This window comes from Oncorhynchus masou, chromosome 12, assembly GCF_036934945.1.
Source record: "Oncorhynchus masou masou isolate Uvic2021 chromosome 12, UVic_Omas_1.1, whole genome shotgun sequence".
Lineage (NCBI taxonomy): Eukaryota > Metazoa > Chordata > Actinopteri > Salmoniformes > Salmonidae > Oncorhynchus > Oncorhynchus masou.
The window spans coordinates 40,099,382-40,123,831 of NC_088223.1; the positions used below are offsets into that span (position 1 = coordinate 40,099,382).

The following is a 24,450-nucleotide window of genomic DNA, read 5'->3' on the forward strand; positions in this document are numbered from 1 at the left end:
TTTCAGGCGTTGTTGTGAGATGTCTATTGTCTTTGGGAAAGTCTACCACCAATGTTTATTGCATTGGGATGTTGAGCCCTCAAGGATTTAAATGACCGGGATTCTATTAGATTAAGTTGATATTTCTCCTCCGAACTTTTCACCTCTCCGAGTTTGCAGATATCATCCTTGAGAAATTATTAGAACACGTCGAGGACAAGACAATGGATGTGGAGTGAATATTTGAATAGGTGTAATGTATCCTAAACCCATCACAACAATGCCAGGGATAAACATTGTGTACAGTAGAACACACTCCCAAGGAGACCATGAATAGGAGATTACATCAATATAACTCAATTCCAACTTTTTATGAGCCTCTCCCTCTCCCTGTCTGTACAAAGTGACCTCTATTAGGTTTGCAGACCCTTTATTGTCCCCCCCCCCCCCACAACAAATCCTGGCCTGCTGTGTTTTGGTTCCCAATGACGGTGTGTTGGGATTTTGAGGTTGGGTTACACAGCCCTGTTGTGTTTGTCTGTTTTTGTGCTCACACACACACACACTGTGTGCTCACACACACACACACACACACACATACACACACACATCCTTTATCCAGGTCTATCTGCGTCTCCAGCCTCTTGGAGCACTCGAGCTCGTTACATCATCCTAAGGGGAGTTATCTGTGCCCGATCTGCACTCTCAAAGGCTGTTTTGTCTTCCATCTGCCTAGAACTCCCTGAACCCTGGGATTACCTTCCCAGCCGTGGGTATTTGTTTACCGCCGCCCTAATTTACCGTGGCCTTTATCACAGTCGCCTGCCGATGCGGGGAGGAAGTGCTGCTTCACAAACAGCTCATCTATATACCAGGGGAACCATAGGAATCCTTCAGGTAATCCAGCTGTTCTCAACCAACCAGAGGTGCTCTGTCTGGAGTTGGTTCGTTTAGCTCCTGAGTGGGGCTCCCGAGTGACGCAGGGGTCTAAGGCACTGCATCTCCGTGCTAGAGGTGTCTCTTCAGACATCCTTGTTTGACTCCAGGCTGTATCACAGCCGGCCGTGATTGGGAGTCCCATAGGGCGGCGCACAATTGGCCCAGCGTCGTCCGGGTTTGGCCGGTGTCGCCTGTCATTGTAAATAATAATCTGTTCTTAACTGACTTGCCTAGTTAAATAAGGATTCAATAAAAAAAGAAATCTCATGTAACACCATGTAGTAAAAGTGGGTCAGATTAGTTATAAATTATAACAGCAATTAATTGGTGATTAAATTAAATGTAATTGCCAGCAAGTGATTGCCACGAATAGCACGAGGGGCACAATTACTTTCAAAAGTAAATTAAGGGGTCCCTATGGCCCTAAAGGTGGCTGGTGTTGGGGGCCTAAAGGAGCTTTGTCTCAACGGCACACGAATAACCTATTTACACTACTGAGCCGAGCCGAACTAAGCTGAGCTGTAATTGAACTGGCCTGGGTACAGGTTCCACACATCCAGAATTTATGGAACCAAGCTGGAAAAGACCATGAGAAGAGGAAATATCTGAGCCAGTACAGTATGGTTCAGGTTGGCACAATAGTGTGAATCAGGAGAATGTGCAAAAAACATTTTTTTGCCAGCACGGTATGGTTCAGGTCGGACTCGGCACTGCAGTATGAAAAGGGTAAACACTGAGGCTGGCTAACCCCCAGGATTCTGGCCCAGCTCCCAGCCGGTCCCTCTCATTGGTCATGTTTAATTACAACCCCCCTTCTTCCTAAACTAATTGGCCATAAAAAAAACGAGGATGGCCCCTTCACCCAGCCTGAGTGTTGTTCCACAAAATGGCAGCTGTGTAGATTATGAGGCATGGTGTGCCTCCTCAAGAGCGATTTGGAGCTATTCATCTTTGTCATTAGTCAGTGCACTTTGGTTTGTGTGAGACTATCTTTTTCGGCTCTGCACATTTATAGTTTTAAAGAAATTATTTGTATATGTTTGTGAAAAACTTTAGATGTATTATGTCTGATCAACCTATAGGCCTACACTTTCACTCACTCCTGAACCATCAATTTGTGCTGTGTAAACGTTACCGTAGGGCACTCACGTTTGGTTACCGTGATTTTGTTTGCACACGAAAGCAACACTGGTTCTTGGCCACAGCGTCAACCTCTACTACAGGAAATAACATCAAACTAGTTATTTCAAGACAGTTTATAATCATTACTTGCAATATAATATGGAACAACAATATATATAATCTTATTGCGCAAACTATTCTATAGTTTTCGATATTTTTACTCGCGCTTTAAATTCTTCGGCGAGAGCGCTCCAGTTGTGAATGGGTGCATTCGAAGCACCGCCTTTTCCGGTCCCAAGGATAGACCAATGGGAAAAACGTATACACACTGATGGGACGTCAAATCTGCTTCAATCGTGTCGGGATTGGAACGTTACAGAGTAAGAATCGGAACAATTGAGTGTTTGGTAATTGGACACTAGGATCAAGGAATCCCATATCGGTAACAATTTCAATGCATTTGCGAAGTCACATTGTAACCGTAAATACTGTCTGAGATCGTTGCGTCCGTTTCTTCGTTTATATCAGGCCCTTTTCTCCGATGAGATTATTTTTTTTGTTGCGTGTATGAGGTCTGTCGGGAGATTAAAACATAAGAGAAATGCAGGGATTTGTGAGGCTACATTTGCACTGATGAACCGCTCTTGTTCTACTACGCTTTACTCGTTCGTTTATGGAACCATGGAGTGAAATATCGCTTGAGAAAGCGCGAGGAACAATACGAATTCTACTCCGAGACCTCTGGATCTAAACCCGCCACACCGACTGCTTTAAATCCCAGCCGGCGTGTTAACGACTTTTACATCTCAGACGTGGGATACCTTTTCTGTGTTGGCCAAGGCAGGGAACCTCACGAACCCCTCCCGCTACTCTCGCAGGGTAAAGAGCTAATAAAAAAAAAAGCTTCGGGCACCTCTAACCGGGCGCAGTTTAGCATTTGAATACAGCTTGGCTGTATGAGGGAGGGAGCGAGAGGTGCAGAGAGCGTAGGATATATGATTTGTTTTTACTTGGTCGAGGGAGTGAAATGGTAAAACTAGCTAGAAGGGGGAGAAAACGCATTTAAAATCGCCCACATGCTCTGGATCAATCGCTGGATTGGGGCACGGAATACGAAGAAGTGGGAAGACACGAGTTTGAAATCTTTGCGGGCTGGAAGATGGCAGAGGGGTGCAGTTGGAAGTGGTGAGAGCCTAACTTCTGGCCACTTCGAATTTATTTGTAAACAACTTGCCCCTATTCGTAGGACACATGCAGGCCAAAAAACGATATTTAATCCTGCTCTCTGCCGGTACATGTCTAGTTCTACTGTTCTACTTTGGAGGTGTACAGCTTCCATCTTCGGACAGGAACCGGCATGACCGTAGCCACAATGGATATCGCCCCGACCAGCCGTGGCCACACTTCTCGGACCCTTTACAACAATTCCTACTCTGGGATCAACCGGACACCGAGGAATACAACATTCACATATCGCCAAGGCAAAAGAGGGACGTTAACACAAGTGTGTACAAAGGCAAAAGATGTCGCATGGATTCGTGCTTTGATTTCTCAGCATGCAAAAGGAACGATTTCAAAGTGTATGTCTACCCCCAGCAGAAAGGGGAGAAAATCTCCGAAAGTTACCAGAATATTTTGTCGATTGTTGAGGGATCCAGGTTCTACACCACTGACCCGGGTCAAGCTTGTCTATTCATCCTGAGCTTGGACACCCTCGACCGGGACTCGCTGTCTCCGCAGTACGTGCACAATCTCAAAACCAAGGTCCAGAACCTTCATCTCTGGAACAACGGCAGAAACCACCTCATATTTAACTTGTACTCTGGGACATGGCCGGACTACACGGAAGACCTAGGTTTCGACATAGGCCAGGCCATGTTGGCCAAGGCCAGCATCAGTACCGAGATCTTCAGGCCCAACTTTGACGTGTCCATTCCGCTGTTCTCCAAGGAGCACCCTAGGACCGGAGGGGACAGGGGGTACCTAAAGTACAACTCCATCCCACCTTTCAGGAAATACATGCTCGTGTTTAAGGGGAAGCGATACCTTACAGGGATAGGGTCAGACACGAGGAATGCCTTATATCATGTCCATAACCAGGAGGACGTGGTGCTCCTCACCACCTGCAAACACGGCAAGGATTGGCAGAAACACAAGGACGCACGCTGTGAAAAGGACAACGCAGAATATGACAAGTAAGTTATGTGTTGACGGATTAAAACGCATTGATAAGTGTGGTTTCTGTCATTACCACTGTGTACATGAACAGTGACCACCTTTAGTCTCCATAACAGAGTTTACAATGGGTGTCCTTTACCATTCCAAAACTGGGCACCCTTGCGTGCATCCTTAAGGGTCTCCATGGCGTGCGGTATGGTGTGTGTGTTTTGTGAGCAGATTGTGAACTCATTTTATTGGCAGACAAAGCCATTGACTGCCATTCTCAGGGACTGCAATGGTTTATGATTCCCTTCCTGGCCTACCCCCTAACCTCACTCCCTTTTCAAGCGTGAACAAAAAAAAGTCTCCAGCCAGCCTGTCCATTTATCTTTCCCGAGTTTGCCTAAATCACCCCGGACACCGCCCCCTCGTACACAGGAATTGAACCCACTTCACTGATATTGTAGCCAAACAAGGATATGTACCGAAAAGTATACTGCAAATAAAACGTTAACGGAATAAAGCAATGTGCACTGTGGGAGTGTGTGTGACCTTGCATCACACTGCTATAAGCTCCCATGTATAATGAATAAGCACAATATTTATTAAGCCTAGACTTATTAGCCAAATCACTTGGAATTCTGTTGTGTATTGCTGTTAATGTAATCTGGCCTGGGTAGGTCTGGCCTGCATCCCAAATCATTTTCATTGTCATGGCCATATTACTTTGATAGTAGGCTAGGGTTGTGCTTTGCGTATTCTCATTGATCGTGGAGACCACATCTCATGTTGAGTCGTAATGATGCCAGTTTAAGTCAAATCACCCAAAGGACAGATATCCCATTGTAAACATGATAGGAAACTTTGTCATGGAAGTTTCATATCCTTTAGGCCAATGATGTTACTGTTTAAAAGTTCAGGGAAGTGAGAGATTGGATAAAACCGTACTACATTGAAGACTAAATATATCCAGTCACTTGTGAGTGGCCATAACTAGCCCTAAGTCCCAAATGGCACCATATTCCCTATATAGTGCACTTCTTGGTCTTGACCAGGGCCTAAAGTAATGCAGGGAATAGGGTGCCAGTTGTGACGCTCTCTATCTATAGGCCTAGTTTGGTCAAAGGGAAATCGAACTAAAACTGAACTTTTCATGAACCGAAATTCACTGAAATGAGAACACGCTGCCCTATGACACATTGCCAATTGCAAATATGCTTTAACAACATCCCCACACATAAGTGCTGGTCCATTTTGTCATCTTTCTCCCCTTTATCTGCCCTTGCAATCTGCTCTTCTCCCAGAGTGATGCTTTTGGCTCTTGTCACCTGTCGAAATGTCATCCATTATCTAAATTCCAGGTAATTTTCTCTCGACTGCTCAGGTTAGCACTGACATGGCTTGGACTGGTGCGTACTCTATGGGCTGCATTCACAGCCAGAGTGTCTCTCGCATCAGTGGTGTATATATATTTTTTTAGATATTCTCTGTCCATAAAGCTGTAAATTGATGGAACTGTCAACGTGGTGCCTCATCTCAACCTTTTTCCACTCTTGACCTCTGACCTTTCAGCCTCTAAGAGGAATGTGGCAGGAGCAGCAGATATGGGAAGGCTTTTCAAACACACATTCACACACAGGCAGTGCCTGGTAGGCCCGGACACTGTTGAAGGATTTTTAAGCCGTGACAATTGAGACATGTATTGTCTTAATGTGCCATTCAGAAGGTGAATGGGTAAGATACAATATTTCCGTGCCTTTGAATGGGGTATGGTAGTAGCTTTGGCGTGTCTTCATGGATGACAAGTAAAAATTATTTTTCTCTTTTAGTCTGTTTTTTTCAGAATTTTTCGGGTCAATTCGCAGGTGGCTGAAACTCGCCGGTGAAATCATCCGAGTGAGGGGAAACAGAACCTCTGTCTCAGTATGTGTAGCCCATGTATCTGATGCTGTCTGGAATGAAAGAGCTGTAGCATTTGATTAATGCCAGAAAGCATCTGGCCTGCCTTGAGATAAAAAAAAAAAGAATAATAATTTGAGCTGAGGTCAACAGTGGGTTGTCGTGGTGCAGCAAAACACCCTGAAAGGGAGGCCAGGTTTGGATTTGACTTCACACCAATCAAACAACATCCTAAGCAAAACATCATTGTCAGACAAATGTGTCTGTTTTCTGGTACCCCTTTTGTTGATGTCCTGCAGTAGCTGGCTTGCTAAATTGTCCCTTTCCCAAGCCACGGATGGAGATGTGAATTTGGACGTGTGGTTTTGACTTAATTCTCTGTACATGCCAATGATTATGATTGATTCTGAACTTACCATAAATGTATATATTGTGCCATTGGCCTGGGCAGATTGAAGTTCAATATGTAGCCTAGATGTAAGCCTACATTAACTAGATGTAAGCCTACATTAACTAGATGTAAGCCTACATTAACTAGCTAGCATCTTAGCTGGTTCATTGTTGCCCATGTGAGGAAGTTAGGCTAGCAAACATTTTAGCTAGGTAGCCAATGAAAACAAAGTGTACTGTATGACAGAGCCATAGACTGTTTTGCCATCATGAAAGAGAGGAGGATAGCATTGGTGTTCAACTAGTCTACAAATAGGGTGGGTCAACTTTAAAAAAAAAAACTTGCACACAGACAGACACAAATCAGTACCATGGACAGCCACATGACTAAATTGTTTTCAGTGTATCAAACTAAGAAAATTGCCTTGTTGATTTGATGTTTTGAAATGGTTGAAATGGTGCTGGAATATCAGTCAGTGCTCCTTGTTGTCTTAGTGCTGACTTGTGGTAACTCTCTGGTTCTAAATCAGAACTCTCTGTGGTTCTAAATCAGAACTCTCTGTGGTTCTAAATCAGAACTCTCTGTGGTTCTAAATCAGTAGTTTTAGTAAACAGACAAACGTGGACTTGCTTGACCATGCTGCAGGTCATAGAACTGTTTGTTACGTGCAGTATTTGCTTGTGGACTTCACCAGACAGATGTTCTCTGGTTTTGTGATGAAACAAACGTGCGTGTAGTTGAATTTATTCTGCCACTGTGACTGTCTTTTTTTTTTTTTTGTCACGTCATTATGGTGTCTCACAGTGGTGTCTGAACGACTGGGTTGCAGAGCAAAAACCGCAATTATCACAACAGGTTGTCATATGGTTTTTCTATTGGCTTGGCTTCCCTGGTGATTTTTACCCACGCACCGCTACAGAGTAGTATGTGCCAGCCACACCAGTTTGTGTCAAGAACTGTAACACTCAACCGTTTCCTGTGTGTCTCACGACTGGTCCACCACCCCAAGTGACATCCAGCCAACTTGACACAACTGTGGGAAGCAGTGGAGTCAACATGGGCCAGCATCCCTGTGGAACGCTTTCGACGCCCTGTGGAGTCCATGCCCCGGCGAATTGAGGCTGATCTGAGGGCAAAAGGGGGGGGGGTGCAACTCTATTAGGAAGGTGTTCCTAATGTTGGGCGTACTCCGTGTCTGTGCTGCTAGTTACATTACAGCCTCTATCCGAGTACTCTCAAGCTGTGAAATCTGTCCCAACTTTCCAACATGCCTCCTCTCTTGAGTTTTGCTGCGTATTACTTGTTTCTTCCTCCTTACAACTTTCCCAGCAGACGGCTAGATCATGATCCCCCATTTAATAGTTAACCAGTTTTGTCGGCCGGTATTGACTTTGTACTTTAGCCACTTCACTAGCAGGCCGCCACATCTCAAGGTCACTCCAGGGACTCCTCCACTCCGTTGAATGGGGGTGTTTGTATGAGAGCCAGAGTGTTTTTGAGTGTGCACTGCATGTCTAAGAGTTACCCAATGTACGTGTGTATTTTATGTGTCTGTGTTCTTTCTTGTATGAAGCCCCCCCCCAAGGCTGCAATATCAGGCCGAGGGATGGGTCGGAGGGATGGTGCATTTTCATTTTCGCAACTGCGTCATCAGCAGGAATGTTCCCACTTGAGTAAATCCTCTTGAAGAGGAGGGGGCTGGCCATGCTGCGTTGCTCTCTCTCTCTCTCGTTCATTCTGTGCGATCAGAATGAAATGGAAACACTGATGTGATTTGGGGCGGAGGTGGCTTGCTGCCATATTTCCATTTCCTCCCTTACGACGCAGAGCGTGGCATTTTGTTGACACGGTGCCAGAGATGAATTAGCAAAGACGGCATCCCCGTCTTATCATGTTTAAAATAGCATTATGAATACCATTTTCACACTGGACAGATCTTGGCATGATAGTAGAGTGGATGTGGCACTCGAGGTTAACACAGAACATGTCATTTGCTGCATGCCACGGCCTGATACTCGGGATGGGGGGGGGGGGGTCATGCTCCCCGGTTCGCCGTTGTTTGCTTACTCTTGTCAGATTAATACATCATGAATATTTCATCGTCCTCCTCTCACTTAAATTAAGCACTGGGCCATGATCACACCAAAATATGCTAATGACCAGCAGGAAATTAGCGGGGAATGCTAGTTTGCCCTAATTGGCGCTGTTTGATTATTTCCACGGAAGATGGAGTCTAGCCTACACCGGCGTGGACATTTTTGATCTCATCTGTCAATCTATTCATCCAATTTCTCCTCGACGTGTTTATTTATGGTTCCCGCGCAATCAGAATCTCAGTTGTCGAGGCTTTGTACTCTATGATCGTCGGCCCCAACTCTGTGGGGGTTGCTCCTGATCATGCTGATATGTCTGTCTGCTTTGCATCTGTGTTTGTGTGTCTGCACACCTCTGTGGTGTGTGCGGAGCGAGGATGGGTTGTGAACTCTGTCTGTGCCTTGGCGGCCCACAGTCACCACGGGGATTACCATGACGACGTGGCTCTTGGCCCGCGGCAGCTGAGAGACCAGGTGGGACGAAACTGAGCAAGTCCGACCGAGCTGGGCTTTACTGGCTCAGTCCCAGTACAGCCACCTCCGCTTGACTAGTGGTGGGGAGGGATTGATCAATCGGGAGTGTTTCACTCCGAATGAAAATCGATCTGGGCATTAGGGGAGTGCCGGGGCTGCCCCCCGTGGATCATTTCCTTCATTTAAGAGCCTACCGTTTCTCCAAAACCGGAGGCAAATCACGCAGCAGTAATTGAAAGTACAAAATTACAAGGTGGGAAACGAAAGTCCTTTTGTTCCTGGACTGTCAGGGAATGCTTGGGAGGCATGAATTAATAAGTGGGAGGGGTACAGTGGTAAAATCATCTCTTCCCCCCCCCCCCACTCCCTCCATCCACTAAAGTGATGGGTTCGGCAGGTATTATTTTTGTATTTTACCTTTTTATTTAACTATGCAAGTCAGTTAAGAACAACTTCTTCTTATTTTCAATGATGGCCTAGGAAGAGTGGGTTAACTGCCTTGTTCAGTGGCAGAATGACAGATTTGTACCTTGTCAGCTTGGGGTAAGTTAACAGGCTATCCACTCAGTTTAAAGGATACTTAAGAAATCAAGCCTAACATCTGATTTGGCTGTAAATTGAGTAACATGGCTGGTTCCATGTAAAAAAAAAAATGATGACAGACTGAGTGAGGCCCCAATTGGTTGTACGTAGATGTAAAAAAAAAAATGTTTTTAATTTTTAGCTCTGAGGCATTCGGAAGACCTGGCATTTACATTATGGAAGCCAAATGATTTTTGAGTTCTGACATCTGTCTCGTTTAGTGCATGAATGCTTGTTCATCTCGTCTTTCTCTACTATGTGGCATGGATATGCCGTGGCAGGGATAGAACCATTCAGAGCATCTCATATTCTCTACCTCGCTGGCAATTTGCATATTTACTTTGAATTCTCCTTTTTTTTATTTTACCCCCTTTCTCCCCAATTTTGTGGTATCCAATTTTTTTTTACCTTTATTTTACTAGGCAAGTCAGTTAAGAACAAATTCTTATTTTCAATGACGGCCTAGGAACAGTGGATTAACTGCCTGTTCAGGGGCAGAACGACAGATTTTTTTACCTTGTCAGCTCGGAGATTTGAACTTGCAACCTTTCGGTTACTAGTCCAATGCTCTAACCACTAGGCTACACTGCCGCCCCGTTACTATCTTGTCTCATCGCTACAACTCAGGAGAGACGAAGGTCGAATGCCATGCGTCCTCCGAAATACAACCCAACTAAGCCGCACTGCTTCTTAACACAGCGCGCATCCAACCCGGAAGCCAGCCGCACCAATGTGCCCGCCACAGGAGTCGCTAGTGCGCAATGAGACAAGGATATCCCTACCGGCCTCCCTAACCCGGACAACGCTAGGCCGTCGCCCCATGGACCTCCCGGTCACGGCCGGCTGCGACAGAGCATGGGCTCGAACCCAGGGTCTCTGGTGGCACAGCTAGCTCTGTGATGCAGTGCCCTAGACCACTGCGCCACCTGGGAGGCCCCAATTCTCCTTCTTCTGGGGTAATATTCTGTTTGTGTAGCTTTCATGGTCTACATTCTGAACGACAGCGCCCCCTTGTGTTTGTATTTCTCTGGGTATTCGTTGACTGTAATTACTTGGAATTAGATTTAGCCTTCTTTAAGAATCCCTCTACAACCGATGAATCCCTGGCTGAGACGCATGTGGGTCACTGGAAATTATATTCCATAAAGCACTTCCTGCAATCTACTGTTGTGTTATTGTCTTCTGGGGGGGATCTCATACTGTTAGGGTGCTCAAACTAGCCCAGTTGGCACACGCTTTCATGCTTTACGGTCAGTGTGAATAGGCTGTGGTTGCATGCTTGTTAGCCTACATGGAGTGAGGTGGGCTATGGGTGAGGGGGATGGTCATCTCAGGGATTCGTCGCTCTTCCTGAAGTGACTCTCTGTGACCCACCCGGCTTTTGAAACCCATGACCGGCCCATCTCGTCAGCGTGGGGGCAATAACCATGACCTACTTCTGTTCAGGACACTGGTCAGGAACTGAGGCCTAGGGTAACTAGTTTTTTTCTCCCCGACTGTCCTCCCTCAGGGCGTTACAGCACCAGGGGGTAGTTTTACAGCAGGAAAGGCACATTTGATGGCCCCAGGAGAAATGTAACACCACCTCGTGTCAGTACTTCAATAGAACGGCAGATAGTTTACGTCACCGTCTGGCCTCAATACACTGACCCTTTTCACCACCACGAGAGTGAAAACAAACGCCTCTCTCCACTGTATTCATATTAAAATAGTCATTTGTGAAATGGGGGGTGCCTTTAAAAAAAAAGAAAAAGCATTATGTTCCTGAAGAATGACGTGTTTGGTAGAAAGTAGGAGCCTGGCCATCAGTGTTTTGCTGAAGTGGTGGCAGAGGGTCATCTGGCTTGTCCTCCTAGCTTGTACTTTATGGGTTAGTGTGACTTCCCCTTTGTGGGTGAGAAGGATCTGCTGCACTAGGCGCTTAGAAGGAGCCCTGTTGTGTGAAAGTTTGCTCTGGTTCATTAGCCACCGCCTGTGCCTTGTTGACGACGACAGCCCCCCATATGGCTGCTCTGCCCCCCCCCCCATTCCAAACCTCTCCTCAAGGCTCTGAGCACCGAAAGTCCAGTCCCACGTCCCTCCCCCCTAGATCTCTCCTCTTAGCCAATCATTACTTGAGGTTGCTCTCTCATGACCCCCCCCCCCCCTTTTTGAACCCTGGATGCCGGCAACAATGGCTGCTCAGACACTCCAGCAAACCCCCCCTCATTTGGTGGAATCTCATGACACTTCACGGATCACCAGCCAACCCAATACTGAGGGGGTGGAGTGGGGGTGGTGGATGTAGTGGGCGGCACCTGGTCTTATGGAGGAGACTGTATGCCAAGCATGGATGGGGAGAATATTGAATTATTTTGTCTCAGGGCATTTTTTTTTTTTTTTTTGTACTTTGCAGTTTGTTTCTCTGTTTATTCACAAGTTCCTACATGGCCTCCTTTTCAGTTAAGGGGATTCAAAACGGGCGTTGTTCTTTTTTAAATCATTTTAAGCTCTGCAAACTTAATCCGCTATACATATGGAATCTGGCCTGGCCGTTTACCAATTAGTGCAAACGCAGAAGTAAGCCAACGGCATTTCTTCCATTAGGATTCTTTGAAAGTCATTTGAGGTTGCATTTCTGTTGAGTGACTCAGAGGGGGCCCCCACAGCCTGAGAGAGGACAGTTTCCCACCATTTTAAACTCTGTGTTTTGTGACCTAGGGATTTTGTGGTTTTTCATCTGTCATGATCCCCCCCCCCCACCTTTTTATTTAACTAGGCAAGTCCAGTTAAGAACAAATTCTTATTTACAATGACTGCCTACCGGGGAACAGTGGGTTTAACTGCCTTGTTCAGTAGCAGAACGACAGATTTTTACCTTGTCTGGTAAACTGATGGCGACGGTAATGGTTGCTTGTACAGTATTTTGAAACTGCATCCTGGTTTTGCAGTGTTTTAGTCAACCGCATCTTCGGGATCAAAGCGGCTCGAGGCCGGTGCTGGGAATCCGGCGCTTGCGCGTCTTACTCCGGTTCGCTGCTCGGCAGGTGATATTCCCGAGGTTTGAATGTTTATTTCCACAGGAAGCTGTGACACGGCAGCACTTTGTTTCCAGAGCTTCTGCTTTCTTGTTTGTCTTGACACTTTTGCTTGCCAGACTCCACGTTCTCTCAAGGTGAGAGCAGGAGGGAGGTCGGGGGACGCGACGTTGTAGAGCCATAAGCACAGTGACACCGGAATTTAACGAGTCTTTTAATTCGGGTTTCAAGGTTTTGACGAAGCTGCTCGTTTTTATCTGGGGGGATTAGTGATCCTTTTTAATGCAGCAGTGCATCTTTATGCCCCTTTAGACTGGTAGCAAAACTGTGACTAACCTCCCGCCTTTCACACAGTGTTTTATTCCCCGAGTCAGTGTCTCGCTTCTTTTCATACCGTTTGAATCAAATCCCAAAGTTGTTCATGCATGTTTGCCACCCCTCCCACTTGCTTTCTATGTTCATGGGTGTGTTTTGTGTTTCAAATACTATCACGCTTAGGAGCGTGTTTGTTTGTCTGTCTCGATTGAGTTTTCACTGACGTCTGTAGACGTGTTTTGTATCATGTTGGTCTGACTCTTTGACCTCATGGTTGTGTTTTAACCGATATGTATCAAGGTGTATGTAATGCAAAGTCAAATGCAACCATTGTACTAATTGTAAGCAATAGCAGGGGGTCACCTAGATTCTAATTTCAGCATCGTTTCCATTGGGATAGCGCTGCTCTGAGGCGAGCGTGGAGGACTCGTCAAGATAAATAAATGTCCGATTGTTGTCACTGAATCTCCGTTTGGATGTTTGGTAACAATTAGGCTGGGACAATGTTAGCTAAATTTGAAGTGAGTGCCAAATGACAGTCTCTATTCTAGTTTGCTCCTATTAGCTGATCAGAACATTTTTCTAGCATGTTACACAAGTGGATTTTGCGCTTCACTCACGTAGTAGACTGTCCTACTTCAGACCCATAGCCTGTGACTTGCCTGATAGTCAATCAATGTGATTTTGTTTCACGGAATCTGTCTCTGTCTATTGGTTAATTGATCTCTGGCTGGATAAGTGATCGATGAGCAAACAAATTTAGCTGTCACCGATCAGAACAATGTAGCATGCAATAATGTAGCCTTAAATCAAGTGTTTTATTTATCTATTGGTTTTATATATTCCAATTTTCCCAATCCCACTGAAACCCCAAATCCTGACTCCTAACTTTATTCTGTGATCCATAGGTGGCATTATCAAAGCACGTCTCGCCTTATCAAAGCACGTCTCGCCTATGCATGTCAAAATCCCTCTATTATTTCACCTGCTTCTCTTCGCTGTTTCCTTTTGCTGCCCATATGAGAGCTTCGGTAGAGAATGTGTTATCAACAAACGGTATGAGAGTGGCTATGGATATATTTTTTTAAACAGATGGTCCACGTTAAGATGCCTTGATATTTAAACAATTTACTCTCCATTTTCCTGTTATTCATGAGCTGGTCTGCTATCTGTGGTATTAGCTCGATTTTGCCAAATTGGAGATTCTGCCATTTTGTTGGAGGTTGTCTAGCAAGCTTAGGAACTTTGGTCATTTGAGTTTTTGTTTGACTGCCGATACAAAGTTTGTACGATCCGACAACGCTGTAGCCTGCTCCGGGTGCGCTCTGTGTCGCACGCAGTAGCCGAGGCCTACTGCTGAAATGTGCTGAATTAATTGAGGAACATGATAACGTGGGGAATTTATGAACGGCCTGTTTTGTAGTTCACAACAATGTCATTGGTAATCAAAGTTACTCTATCATTTAGAGGTCGACCGATTTATCATTTTTCAACACCGGTACCGATTATTGGGGGACCAAAAAAAAAGCTGATACCGATTTTAAAATAGAAAATGCATTTTATTTGTAATAATGACAATTACAACAATACCGAATGAACACTTATTTTAACTTGATATAATACATAAATAAAAATCAATTTAGCCTCAAATTAAATAATGAAACATGTTCAATTTGGTTTAAATAATGCAAAAACAAAGTGTTGGTGAATTAAATGTGCAATATGTGCCATGTAAAAAAGCTAACGTTTGAGTTCCTTGCTCAGAACATGAGAAAATATGAAAGCTGGTGGATCCTTTTCAACATGAGACTTCAATATTCCAAGGTAAGAGGTTTTAGGTTGGAGTTAATATAGTATTTATAGGACTATTTCTCTCAAACATTTGTATTTCATATACCTTTGACTATTAGATATTGTTATAGGCACTATAGTATTGCCAGTAAAACAGTATAGCTTCCATCCAACACAGTTACACATGGAGTAAACAATAAACAAGTCAATAACACAATATATATATTTTTCAAAGAGTCTATATACATTGTGTGCAAAAGGCTGCGACTTGCTTGCTAGTTTCCTTGCCTGCTGAAAATTTCCTGCTCCTTCTATCTTGGGACTGCAAGGCCTGGCACACTTCAGAATAATTTTGGTAGAGGATACACACGGGCACACTTCAGAACCCTTTTGATAGCTCATGTTGACCAGTAGTGTGTGCCACAAAGTATTTGACTCTTGCCACAAAATCAAGGAAAATAGGAGGGGGGTTTAGGCAGGCAGAAGAAAATGGCCTTGCCGAAATCCCCCCCTGCCCCTGCTAATTTCCTTAATTTTGTGGCTTGAGTCATACTTTCTGTGGCACACACACACTATTGGTCAACATGAGCTATCAAAATGTTTCTGAAGTGTGGAGATAGAAGGGGCGGTTCTGGCAGGGGGGAGACTTTCGGCACAACACCGGTAATGTCTTATTTTGAAAGAACCTTAGCATATTGACCATATCTTGGATTTAAATGCTTTAAATGAGTACTTCTGAAACTTGGTCGATTTTTCTGGGAAAATATTCAGCCCTACTGTGTGTGTGTGTGTGTGGTGTAGTCAAAGTATGTGCTGTTGGTGTTTTTTGTTTCGTTCGGACAGTTGGGAAGTGCAAATCCGTCTGAGTCTGTCCGTTGTGTTCATACTACAGTGAGAGGAGAGTGTATGCTGTGTTGGCAGCCAGTATGTGTACAGTGTGTATCCTCTAAGTTGTGCCAAATTCGTAGTGTGTTCCAGATTTCTCTTCCTCCTGTGGAAGTCCTCTGGCGCTTTGCTTCCCCGGTGTATCTTGTTTGGACGAATGCTGGGGCTGCTTTAACTGTGACCACTCATGTGGAACCCTGGAAGATACACAAATGAATAATTTATCAGCAGGATATTTATTCATGTCTTTTTACTCTCTCCGTTTTTGTAGTATACAGTGTTACTGCTCATCCTTTTTGCAGGTAGCCTCGGGTTTTTATATTTATTCAGCGCCACGAATGCTGTGGGGTCTTGTATTATCGCAGACTTAAGAAATGTAATTAGAATTTCATCTTGGATAAGAAACTGATCTTAGCACTGTTTTGGGGAGAGTGAATTTGAGTTCAACGGTCTTAAAAGCAAGGAATACATTATTCCATTTAAAGAATATGGACTCGGGCTGATCTCATTTTTTTCCCCCCCTAGTCGACTTGTCGGCCAAACAATCAACAAGACCCCTGTTTTGATTCGCGCCTATCTGAGTGGACTAATGCATTGTGGAGGCCGTAGGGATGGCACAGTTCATCACTGGAAGATGTGCTACTGAAATTGTATATGGTTATATTATGTAAGAGTTTTTATTATGATCATCATCATAAAAGTCATTGTAAAGCAGCCTTGTATAACCATCAAGCTGCAGGCCTAAAAGGGCATCCTGTTTATTATTTCATGCCGTAATTTACTTAGGTCTATATTTCAATGCTTTTATATAGGCTACTGTACCAATCATTCATTTGTTCATGTCGACACACAGCATACAAGTCATTCATGATTTGCATTTTTGTTAAATGAAATAAAGCGTCCCAGGAATATTTAGTGTAAACAATAAAAAATAACCGTTCCATGTAGGAAATTGCATTCACAAATGAATGTGACTGTTTTTAGTCTTTGCTGTAATAAAGGCTCCACAAAAAACTGAACTTTACAACACTCTGGTACGCTTATAATTTATTTAGTTTTTACATTGTTCCAAAAGGTCTGAAAAATGAGTGTAATCTAACAGCTTCTGTTTGGCACATATAATATGCACGCAGCGCTTGCTCTTTACTTTACTCATCTCCAGTATTTTCTACAACTAGTCAAATCTATTCCCACATCTGACTTCCCCTTTACCTCCTGAGCAACCAGTAAACATTCCCCCATTTCGAGTTGGTTTTTCATGTCCTCTGCATCATTTTGCTGTCACGCGTGTTTTGGAGTTTGTTATAACCAATTTATTGATGTGATTATGATAGACCATTGGTCATGTGAATGTGATGCATACATGTCACGTAAAGAGAGCAAGAGTTGAGGAATAAGGTATGTTTTTCCTAAACAAATGGCTGGAGCCTAATTATGTTGCAGCTTCAGCAACACGGACAGTGCAATAAACACCGATGTTCTGTGGCGGTCGCTGCAGCAAAGAGGAAAGCGAGACAACGGGTGCTAGTCACTCGCTGTAAAAAAACTATTAAAAAATGTGCAGCTAGTCTGAGCCCAACACAATCAAATTAAGTGCGGCCAGGCTCCCTATAGTCATTTGTCTTAATTATTTCAGCAAACGGTGCGCTTAAAGCATCAGACAAGCTTATTGCATATAATTTATTTGATTAAAACGCACACAGGATGTTTCGATTTATAAAAACATTCATCCAATCGAGTGGTTGAAAGAACAGACTCTCAGTCGAGTAATAATATTTCTATTGGGGGGGAGGGACAGCCCTAATATGGACTGAGGCTTGAGTTGCTCTGGGCCGTTGGCATCTTGGGCGTTGGCATCTGATCACCTTTTCAAAAGAAATCAAGACTTCACAAAGATGCAGTCTGTATTTCATATAGCCTACCTATTGGGTTTGGTGGTGGACTCAAAAGGACATTGAAGGATGGTACCTTATGCCTTTACACAGGCACTTGTGGTGTGATTGCAAACAGATCATTTGACTAATTTAAACCACTTTCTTAAATTCTTAATCTGGCTACATATCCAAAAGATGTGCCATGCCATATTCTCTGAATATTGCCCAGATGAGCCCCCCCATCCTATGTAAGTTGGTGAGTTCGCATTGCCTTTTCTGGGAGCAGGGGTGTGTTTTTGGCACGTTGCTATGTAGAATAAACATATCTCTGTTGGCTCTTTGTCTTTCCATTTCTATCAGTAACATTTTGGTTACTAAACGTGGCCCTGGTGAACTCGCCTTGCTCTATGAGGCTGGTTAAGGTCTCCTGAGGAAGCTTATGCTGGTCACATTCTGCGATAGGGTCGGTGATAAAGGTCCCCTGTACTTTATGCACCCGCTGCGCTACACCTTCCCTCCTAATCCCAGAAGAGGATTAGGATCAGCACTGCCTCTTGTTAACTAATCGCTTCAATGTTGCCCAGCTCTCCTGTCCTCTCTGGATTAAGGGTGCACTTTCTCGCTCTCTTACTGTCCCTACTGGCTGAGGCAACGTCGTCTAACCTACATATTGTTGGATTATGTTCATTCGTAGATGCGATAGTCGTGAATGTAGGCCTAGCCGACATGCAAGTGTTGACCTTGTAGCTGTCTTAATTTTGAGCCGAACAGTCAGGGTGTGCGTACTATGGTTCAGAAGTTGTAGGATATTGTTATGATGTGCCGTCTGGGTGTGTAGTGGTGGTAACTAGCGTGTGTTCTGCCCTTGGGCAGATTGTCACCGTCAACCTGCTGGTTAATGATTGACAGGGCTCTGAATTTTCTTATCACAGCGGTCCCTGTCCCACTGTCACTCCAGCACCTTGTCGAGGCCGATGACCCACATCTCCGACACCTTTTATGAAGTGACTAGCCCTCACTGAAAATAAATAGGTATGTCTATTGCTGGATCGCAGTGTTCTAGCGTCCTACCTCCTTTTGAAGTAAGGAGATGGAATTCGGTTGGGGATATTGTGTGCTCAGCCTCCCCATCGGCAGGCTGTATTCTCTCTCTTCACATAATGATTCACGCAGGCACACAGCAGGACAGGAAGCCCTTTGTCTTAATCAGAGTGGCACTCTCTCATTACTCTATGGTAATTCATGCTATTACTTACCGCGTTGACACCGCAGGTCTTTGATTGTGAAATTTGTTATCATCCAGCCTTGGGGCCACAGGCTCCCTCAGTGCTGGTTGGTGCTGTGAATGTGAATAAGCCTTTTTGACTGTTTGTCTTACCCCCTCGAGGCACAGTCTGGGATTGGGCTAGAGATCAGATCACATTCAGGTCAATGTACACTCTACTGTGAAAGACCTCTTGGACTGTGTGTGTGTTTTCCCAATAGAGTATTTTTTTTTGTGTGTGCCCAAGCTGTGGTAGTGCCTGGACTTGCGGAAGTTGAATCACTCACGAAGGGGGGGGGGGGGGGGGTCTCTTCTCTACATGTCACATTCCATTGAGTTCACACAGATAGCTTCCCTCCCTGGCTCTAACTCTAGTCTCGACCAGTCTCACTGTCTGGCTTTTCCGTTTCCAGCAGAGGAACTTAATCATGCGCCTCAGTGTAAGACAGCCAGTGTACACACAGCGACATGCAGAACTTCATTATGGGAAACACAAACGTAGCGGTCAGGTTCGCAACCCTCTCCTCTAATAACGTTGTCAGCGCAGCACCTGTTCCAATGATGATCCTCTTTTCTTTTGCTCTCGTTCCAACCCAGAGCGAGGTTGACGCAGCAGCGGCTGGGCAAGCCGAGTGCAATTATGTGGTTAAAGAAAGAAGACTGGCGGTGCTAGAGAGCGCTGAATGTCCTGGATTAGACTGCAGAGGCCCGAAAGAGAGCATTTTGTGGCAGTAATTTAGCACATGGGTGCCTCCGCTGCAGGGGTTATTGTAGCCGTCGCGGTCTGTTGAGTCCATGCAGACGCTGCCTGTGTTTTCAGTCTGACTGGCCACTAGACTCGCAACGATAGACAGCCAAATAGACCAAATCCTACTGCACCTGACCTTAACACAGACATACCCCAAACAATTAGCGTACATGTGCTTGACCCTAACCCAAACAGACATTGGGAAAGCCTGACCCGAAACACAAACAGACCCCACGTGATTTGGACCCAAGTCAAAACGCACCACAGCCCTGACTGTGCATGTGTTCAGCTCGTATACTTCGACAGACCACTTGAGGACTTGACCAGAACATAGACAGAGAACACGTGTCTTGACAGACCACACGGACTGTCTGAGCTGCACTTTTACCACAACAGAGAATAGACAGACCGCTGCCCTCGGTTGCTGTTTGGAGGGGTGGTGGCCCCTGCCATATTTTGCGTTGCGCGACATTGTCCATCTTGGGATTTTTAAGCGTTAACCAAAAACTGCCAAACTTGTTAGCTCTGCTGTCTGTTAGCGCTTACTGCTGTCACGATTGTACTGTTGCTCCAGATCCTGTGACGAGCAAAATGGACAGAAGCCTGATTGTTCCAGGAAAATGAGTCATTGTTTCAGGGAAATAACAAGTATTTCAAAGGATGTCCTCATACTGAGGGACAATTTAAAGGGTGTGGAGGAGGATTGTGCCAAAGAGCAAGAGTTGAACAGAAGCTAAATGATAGACATGAAACGGCCGATCATAGCCTGACCCTGTTCAAAAGTCAGAGCGGCACTGTTAGCCACAACGTGTCACTGCCATTGTCCTCTGCTTGTCTGGAATTGTTTCTCCTTGTTGCAGTCCACTCGAAAAAGTGCCGTTTCCAAAGAGCTGTCTCCTCTATCCCTTTCCTTCTGTGTCGTGTTGAGCAAAGCTTTTGGCTGGCTGTTGCCAAGGAAAGAATGACTCCAGGCAAAAAGGGAAAAAAATTACATTTTTTTTTTTTACCTTCATTCTGCCATTCCAACCCTTCCCTTCCTGTCACTCTCTGTGCTGGAAAATCTGACTTTTTCAACGATCAAAGCACACTGAAAGAATAACACCATATCCAAACGGGACGCGAGCGCTATCGTGCGCAAATTGATTTTGTCCCCCCGCAGCAAACGCAATCACGACACGCAGGTTGAAATATCAAAACAAACTCCCAACCAATTATATGAATTTGAGGACCGGTCGAAAGCATTAAACATTTATGGCAATTTAGCTAGTTTGCTGTTGCTAGCTAATTTTGTCCTGGGATAGAAACATTGAGTCATTTTACCTGAAATGCACAAGGTCCTCTACTCTACAATTAATCCACATATAAAATGGTAAACCGAATTGTTTTTAGTCATCTCTCCTCCTTCCAGGCTTTTTCTTCTTTGGACTTTATATGGCGATTGAGGAGACGGTAGAGGCAGGACTTGCACCGCGTTCAGCGTCACAAATAGAAATGACTTCTATTTTAGTGCTTGACACCGCAGACGTGAGCAGTGCGGTTGCAATGACTGAATAACATGTATGTGTACATTTTTATTTTGCAACTTGAGCGGTGTAGTCAGCATGTAAGCATCAGTCTGCCCTATTCTGGAACAAAATGTTACTGGTTGATATATATTTGATTGAAGTGAAGTCCATCTATCTTTTATTTTTGAGCCTACTGAACTTGGGAAATCCATGACTCACTGAGTTGACTTGACACACTGTGCTGGTTTTGAGTGAACCTAATTTTTTTTTTTGTTGAGGCGTCTGTCACTCACTCGAAGAGCTATAACTAGCCATAGAAGAATCACAAGGATACAGCTGGGCTGAACTTACCTTGACCTGCGTTTCCTGTCTGTCCGCTGTGAAATAAGAAACCTAGGCGCCTGTAAACTGGTAGTGAGTATCTGATCCGGGAGGGCCAGGGCTGATATTATGGAAGGAAGATGCATTGTCAGGATTTATCATGGCTTTACAGTGGGGAAAGGGAAGAAGACGTTTGCATTTAAATCAACAGATGGGAAGCCACTTGAGCCCTACGAGGAAATAATAACATTCATCACAATGACTTCTTACCTAGGTTTAAATCCCATGCAGGGAAGAGGACTTGGTGCAGTACGAGATGAGACACATGACTTTGTGCTCAGAGCTACATGTAAAAGCCCCCTGCTGTGTTTCACTTGGCAGCATAATCTGCGTCTGACACGCGAAGGGATCCAGTTACAGCTCCGTTTCAATATTGTTAAATTGTTATCAGGTTCCGTTATCGATCGTGCTGTAGGAAACTGCCATAGCTGGCTTTAATGAGGTGGTTACACAGCTGCTTTGTTCAGGGGATAACGGATACTTACTGCATTTTAGCCCCTTTCATTCAAAATTGCGTGTTGCGTGTGTCTTCATGACAGAGTATAATTTTTTTACATTTAGACTTTAGGTTTCCAAGATCCTTACACTCTAAGAATATATCAGTGCCCCCCCCCCCCCCCCCCTTGTTTTTCTCCTCCACAGTACGGCCTCCAGAAATAGCCGCGGCGGAAACGGACACGTCTGGTAGCTAACTGCGTGACCAGAGTTGGTCCAGAGAACAAGGCTGACTGACCCACCATAGGGGTTCTCCCGTATCTCCATACACAGCTTCTTCTTTGTCCATCATACTTCGACTCATAACACGTAGCATGTGACTACATAAGCAAGTATTTTATCGACTCGACTCCACATTTATTACAAGTAATCATTTTCTAGCCTTTGCATCGAAAGTCCGATTTTTATTTTTATTTAATTTATTTTTTGGTACAGTTGGTCCTGCAATGCTGTGCCAGCTATGGTTATCCTGCGCAGAACTGGGCCCTATTACTGCAGTATTTTTGGCTCTAGGCTACCGTCCTGTGTGACCGTCATGCCATCTTGTAAGAATGCTGTAAGTCTTCTGAGCAGGACCTTGTACAGGGAGAGGAAGCAGCAGCAATGCCTCATTAGGCCATGGCAGGGAGAATGAGCAAGAGGAGGAAGAAAGATAAGGGAGGGTGGTTGGGGAGGGGGGGGCAGAGCAGGAAGCTCCATAGGTATCCGTAGGGCGGGAATCTCTGGAGACAATCAAGAGGAGCAGCCGTTTTTTTTATTTTCTTTTTCTCCCCCCTATAGCAACCAATTTGGGCAATTGTTAGTCAGGGGGAAGGGGATAAACAGACCATTGATCTCTCACTAACTCACTCACACTTTTTTCCCCCTCATCTTTCTCCATTTCTCAAACCTTCCTTCCCACTCCTCGCTATCAGCGGAGATCCAGATTCATTCTCTTCCCCCTCAGTTTGACGCTATGATCAGATGGCTTGTACGGCACTGTGGGGTAATTCCCCGGTGCCTGTCTTTGCCGCTGGATCTGCCCGTGGTTTACAACCATCAAATTGACACTTCTTTAAGGGGAGAGGAGATCAAACGCATGCCTCGAAGCCTGATGCGAGCATGCGAAGCTTTACCACTGAGAGAAGCAATGGGGAAGTCTGTGTGTTGACACACTTTGTCAGCTCGGTTTTATAAGACCATGCTGTTATAGTATGGGGTGTTATATTCTTCTGTTTGGTGTTTTGTGTGAAGATCAAAATGGTTGATTCACAGAAATCGGCCTTCCCAATGTTTTTTGGCTGATAATATACGTTAAATGCCAGATGCGTCACTACGATTCTGAACGTTCCACTAAGATCCTATCAACCATGCTGTATTTCTTGAAGTCAATATTCAGTGGGGAGATTTGTATTGAATTCAAACCTGGTCACCTCAATAAAATTCTCAGTCAAAACCATCCATCTGTCAGAACCTCTGTCTTTTTAGGTTAGGAGCTACAACAAGAGAAGTAGTAGCTATTTGATTTGATGTAGGTAGCTGAGAAGGAAAACAAGCGTTTGAGGGGTAGAAGGGGGAAGAGCAGTTCATTGTTAGGCAGTCTGAGTCCTTCAGAGCACTACAGCCATGCCTCCAGAGCAGCATGGAGCCACCAAATGTCTGCCTGTGTCCTGGCTCCTGCCATAGATGTCCTCTTATAAGGCTGGGAGACTGGGAAGCCGTGTGTGTGAGTGCACTCCCACAAAGCGGCAGGTAGCTTAGTGGTTAGAGAGTTGGACGAGTAACCGAAAGGTTGCAAGATCGAATCCCCGAGCTGACCATGGTAGAACTCTGTTGTCCTGCCCCTGAACAAGGCCGTTAACCCACTGTTCCTATGCCGTCATTGGAAATAAGAATTTGTTCGTAACTGCCTTAAATAAAGGTTTAAAAACATTTTTTTTAAAGCACAACCTCCCTCTCACCTGTAGAATCCCCACATGAAACAACTGTGGAACGTTGCGCTCACCCTGGCAATGCTGCATCTCCGTTTCTGTGGATTGGAAATGGGTCAAGAGGGCACGGCTTCCTTGTGGTGCAGACTTAGAGCCGCACAAAGTGTGCGTGTGTGTGTACATAGTCAAAATGTATGTATGCCAGTGTGTATTCTCATCCTGGCACTGTCACAGGCTTCCCAACACCCAGCCAGGGATTGATTCTGGGGGGGGAAAAAAAGCTTTGATCTCTCTCGCTCTCTCTCTCTGTTCCCACTGAGGGCTCAGTCTCTCCACCCTACATAAACCCCATGCCCATAGAGATTGTCAGATGCTATTTAAAGCCATCTCCTCTCTGTGCCCTAGCCTTGTTTGTCCCTGTGTGATGCTATGGCGTCGGTGTCTGCCTATACCGCAGTGACCGCAGGGCTGACCGTTAGCTCTGGTAGGCTGACGCGTTCTCGTGTCTGATGTGATCACTGATAACCCAGTCACCTGTGGATGCATATATAAGTGTTTTCCTCAGTCTTCCACCTTGCCCAGTTCTCTGTCTCTCTCTGTCTCTCTCTACCTGCCTGTAGTTCCAC

The 24,450-nt window shown here is 45.0% G+C and overlaps 1 protein-coding gene across 1 annotated transcript in view; it reads left to right on the plus strand.

Annotated features, from left to right (window-relative positions):
• Positions 1-2,404: 2,404 nt before the first annotated feature.
• Positions 2,405-24,450, plus strand: part of LOC135550067 (exostosin-1b-like) — a 96,593-nt gene continuing 74,547 nt past the window's right edge. Inside the window, exon 1 of the mRNA XM_064980533.1 lies at positions 2,405-4,235. Coding sequence (XP_064836605.1) covers positions 3,292-4,235 — 944 coding nt within the window. The 5' untranslated portion in view covers positions 2,405-3,291. The remainder of the gene's footprint in view (positions 4,236-24,450) is intronic.